Source organism: Mercenaria mercenaria, chromosome 6 (genome assembly GCF_021730395.1).
Source record: "Mercenaria mercenaria strain notata chromosome 6, MADL_Memer_1, whole genome shotgun sequence".
Taxonomy (NCBI): Eukaryota; Metazoa; Mollusca; class Bivalvia; order Venerida; family Veneridae; genus Mercenaria; species Mercenaria mercenaria.
The window spans coordinates 84,742,501-84,747,225 of NC_069366.1; the positions used below are offsets into that span (position 1 = coordinate 84,742,501).

Genomic DNA, 4,725 nt, shown 5'->3' on the forward strand with positions numbered 1-4,725 from the left:
ATTGATCCGTAATGGCCCTCGGCAATTTCCGTGTGATTACGTATTTTCATTATACAATTCGGATGTCTTCGGTCGTAAATGTAGCTAAACGCGCACGTGTCTTTCCGGATAAACCGGAAAATGCCGAAATCGCGCACGGAGTATAAGTAATTCCCGACTGACATAACGGTTCTGCGACCTTAATACACTCTGGCAAACCAGAAGTCTACCATGGTTCCATAGCTGAACGACTCGAGATTTTGACGATTCTGTGATGGTGAGAATGCCTTGGTAATACCATCAACGGTTCTCCACTTACTTGTATCACCAAAACCGCCGGAATCAGAAAATAATAGAACCATGTATCTTCCGAAAAATGACCCCTCCCTTATGTGCCAAAACCTCCTTATAGAAGCATTCTCCTCGAAAAAATAGAGGCTTACAGAAATAGTAGTCGCGTGTAAGACCTCTTGGAAATAGAAAAATGCTTGCAGTTTTAATTAACGACCGCATTTAAGATCATCCTCGAATAAATAGAAGTTTGCAATCCCAGGCAAATAAGTACATATCATAATAATGGCGCACCTTTCTAACGTTTATCATTATTTACCACAACAATCCTATGACAAATAACAACTACAGTTTGTTACAAAGTTCATCCGTACAACATCTGCCTCACTCGTTTTTTCATACCTTATAACGTGTGCTAAAAAATATCAGCTTAGTGAAGGAGAAACCTGATTTGTTTCAAATATTTTATAATATGCTCATTTATAGTTCTAACAGCTTAATATAATCTGAAAAAAAACATACGACTATGTTTCCCCGTTAATGGCCCTAGCCGCATTCCGTAAACATAGAAATGTGGAAATACGCAGCATTTTGAAAGGACTGATAAATTCTTTCAAAATATCGCACATAGGACAAAGTGCCCAGTTCCTATTTTGCTGTTGTTCTTCACACATAGAGGTAAGTTTGAAGTAGATGAATTCGTTAAATACAAAAGCGCGTTTTTGTTCCTGTATATAGTTTTACCTTTAGTTATTTTGATTTCAGGAGTGCAGATAACTAAGGACAGGTAAGTGTGACCACCACGGAAGGTGATAGATACATCACGAAGAGGTGAGTTCATATTTTTGATATTTTCGTATTTCAAAATATTTGTGTAATAACATATTTACGTTTTAGCTGACAAATCAGTAATTATTCTAATAATGAGAAACAAGCCTTGGGCCGTTCATTTTCAAACATATTGTATAATGTATTTTTACATGACAAACTATTGAAAGACTTTTTATTTTCAGGTGGAATTAACAGAAAAAAAACGCGAAAAAATAGCATCACGGTAATTTTGAAGACACATGGATAGAGGAAACAGGACTTGGTCGCGCGTTATAAAATGAGTAGGGATATTCGCGTCCGCGTTTGCAAAACACAATATCTTATTTTTACAGTATACGTAGACCTTCATACAGAAATGGCTTTGTGTTTCAGAATTAACATTTATTCTTTAATTTCAGATTGGCGAAATAACGTGCGTCTGCTTTTGTTTTATAATTGTGTGTAAAGTAAATATTTGTTGCCTTTTTTTTTGCAGAATCAACTTCCTTCCCTACAGTTGCTCCTCTACATCAAAGGTCCGACATAGAATGTTATCCAGACGCCCTCGCCATTTTCTTGCCAGATGATCTGTTTCCGAAGCATCGCAACGTTACATGGAGGGAAAGTTGTTGTAGCGTTGTTCACAACGGCAGTCATTACGTTAGTAACATTTTACTCACTGAATGCGGAACCACCGTTCTTATCGAAAACGAGACAGTTACGTTTTCAAATGAACTAATTGTTCATAAAGTAGCAGACGACAATAACGTCGCAAATGATGCCGAGGACAGAAGCATCACGTATGGGGAGGACTACGAAACTGTGATACCTGTGAAATGTATTTATCCCAGATTTAACAACGTGTCAACAAATTACAGTCCTGTGAAACAAAATGTGCGATTTATTGAGAAAAGGTTTGGGACACTCGACGTTGCTATGGAACAATATGAAAATGACCAGTTTAAGAACGCATTAGATACAAGCAGCTTTCCCAGAAAAGTGCCGTTAGATGATGACGTCTTTGTTAGAGTTGGACTTAATTTTGAACCAGACGGTCTCCGTGTAAAGACAGATCAATGTATAGCCACATCTGCGCCTTCTCCAGCTGACACCAACTGGCGACCTCTAATTCAGTCAGGGTAAATATCATCTATGCACTATTATAATTCCAACGCAATGCGATATTATAATTACATTTTCTTTAGTTTCTGTGGAAGAGCTTAACAACATGGCCCGCCCGCTTAGCTCAATCGGTAGAGCGCAGATCCACGGATCGCGGGGTCGTGAGTTCTATTCCCAGATGAAGTGAATGTTCTCCGTGACGATTTGATAAAAGACATTGTGTCTGAAGTCAGTCGTCTACAAATTCATGTGGAGAAATTTGCAGTTACTTGCGGAGAACAGGTTAGGACTGGTATATATTCCAGTACCACTAATTAGGTTAACATAACCGAAATATTGTTAAAACGGCGCTAAACCCAAAACAAATGTACTGACTATTTACCTATCCTAATATTCCAATAACTTGTCATCTGCAAGTAATTTTAAAATAACCTTCCCACTGGAATCAGAGGCTCGTCTGGGGACCGAACTCGTAGTCTTCCGATTGATAATTTTGTACCAGAATATGATCATATGATTTCAATCTTTAAGACAACGAAAATATTTAACCGATGTCCCTCTGACATAATCGTATATCTTCTGCAGATGCCCAAAAGACCGTGTTCGTCTGCTTTCAACGGACGAGTCCAGCGATGTTAGATTCGCTTTCAAAGCGTTCGACTTCCGGCACAATGCCTCGGGATTGGTTTATATTCATTGTGAGGTATCTGTATGCGAGACAGGTGACGTATTGTGCAAAATGGGCTGTACATCACGAGCAAAACGTTCCGCAAGCAGCCGACAAAATTCACACCTGGTTTCATCCGGTCCCCTGTTTGTTGAAAGGAAGGAACAAAACTCTAAAGGTAATTATTTCTTTATCTCTAATAAATTCGTTCTATCTCGGACAATAGACTTTGGTAAGACTTTTGAAAAATGTAATAGGCCTACCAGTTTAACTTTAATTGGTATAAGATTAAAATAATTTTTAAGAATATCAACCTGCGTTCCCATAAGCGAACCTATGACTGCGGAACTGCTTGTGGGATTCAAACCGGCCACATTATTATCTCCTAAGCAGTGATCTCCCCTTACAGTAATGTAGGCCAGGGGAGACAGTCGCTGCTGGGGGTGTACGGACAACCCGCTAAAAAATTGCTATGACCTTTCAACAGAGACAACAAATTTCACAATTTTATAAATATGGCAAAATTTGCTGATAAGCTTGCACACCATTCATACTTATCCTTGTCTTAATTAAATTTCAGAAATGGTTACTATGCCGACGGTGGTTGCTGTCGTCTGTGTAGCGGTAGCCATAGCATCGGTGATGGTAGCAATAATCGGTTGGACAAGAAAACCCCGGCACAATCACGCAGCAATATAGAGATTATGTGTTTATTTTTCTTATAATAATCATAGAAAGTATTACAAAGGTTTCATTGCATTCAAACATGCCTTTGCTGTACTGAAGCAAATAAATTAATGTTGGCTTACTGATTTACCAAAATAGATATATAAACTGATATATATATAAATAGAAAATGCACATTTCAAGATGTATTACAATTATCATTGGATTGATAAAGTTACATACAAACGCAAATTTCCAAAGTATTTATTATATAGGACCAAACGGCAATTATAAAACTGTAGTAGTATAATTTAGTTGAAAGTGTTGGATCTACTTGATATTGACGTTGGTTGGCTCTATTGTTAGGAGTCAATTATTGTATTAACACTTAGTAGTTGCAGTTAACATTGTTATAAACACTTACTATAATAATTGTATCGTCAATAAAATGCTGACTGTGTAACTTTTCTTTTTCTTTTATTGAATTAACAAATTTGACTATTTGAAAAAGATTCAAGTCACCAGCAGATAAAATATGCTCTTCTTGAAATAGTCTATACAAGTACTGTAAATCACTCCAACTTGCTTCCTTTTAAAGAATTAAGGAAAAGTGATGTAATGAATTATGTGTTTCTGGAAATTCTCAGTACGCGCTGAAAGCATCTAGACATATTGTGGTCATGTCACATGCAACAACACTATGGAAATGAGCCGTCAAGCCTCATCTTGAGGGGAATTCAGAAAATTGAGACTGTTTGCATAAAAAAAAATGTTTTCAAGCTTATAAGTTATACACCAGTCCCTCAAAATATTCACCCTTAACAGAAGCGCATTTTTCTTTTCGGTTATCCATGACCTGTAAACCGCAGAATAGGCTGCCAATGGTATACTATGCAGGCACTGATACACTGCGCTACCGATCTGTTTTTGGCCTCCTTCAACGTAGTTTTCCAACTGATTAAAGAACCTTCCATTTCCTAAGCCACCGTTTGTTGCTTATCCGCCACCTCATCCCATGTGAGAAATTCATTAAACATCCTTTCATCTGCATTTCTATAGATTTTAGAAGTTTTTTTAACATTGCACCCCTTAGGGCTTTTTGCTCTTTGATCAAAAGATAGGTCATCAACCTTGCATACACCTTCGATAAATCAAATGTTTAGTCAGAATTTCATGAACCTCCAGATGAA

The 4,725-nt window shown here is 37.4% G+C and overlaps 1 protein-coding gene and 1 long non-coding RNA gene across 2 annotated transcripts in view; both read left to right on the top strand.

Annotated features, from left to right (window-relative positions):
* Positions 1-1,182, top strand: part of LOC123548351 (uncharacterized) — a 1,594-nt gene extending 412 nt beyond the window's left edge. The window contains exons 1-2 of the long non-coding RNA XR_006685865.2: positions 1-948; positions 1,036-1,182. The exon at positions 1-948 is cut by the window's left edge and continues 412 nt beyond it. This is a non-coding gene — a long non-coding RNA (uncharacterized LOC123548351). The remainder of the gene's footprint in view (positions 949-1,035) is intronic.
* A 369-nt stretch (positions 1,183-1,551) lies between these two features.
* LOC123548350 (ZP domain-containing protein-like) lies at positions 1,552-3,998 on the top strand (the record flags this gene model as incomplete). Its single annotated transcript, XM_045335551.2, has 3 exons — positions 1,552-2,219; positions 2,788-3,047; positions 3,450-3,998. Coding segments are annotated over 3 exons (1,047 nt in total), but the record flags the coding sequence as incomplete, so codon positions are not given.
* Between the last annotated feature and the right edge of the window lie 727 nt (positions 3,999-4,725).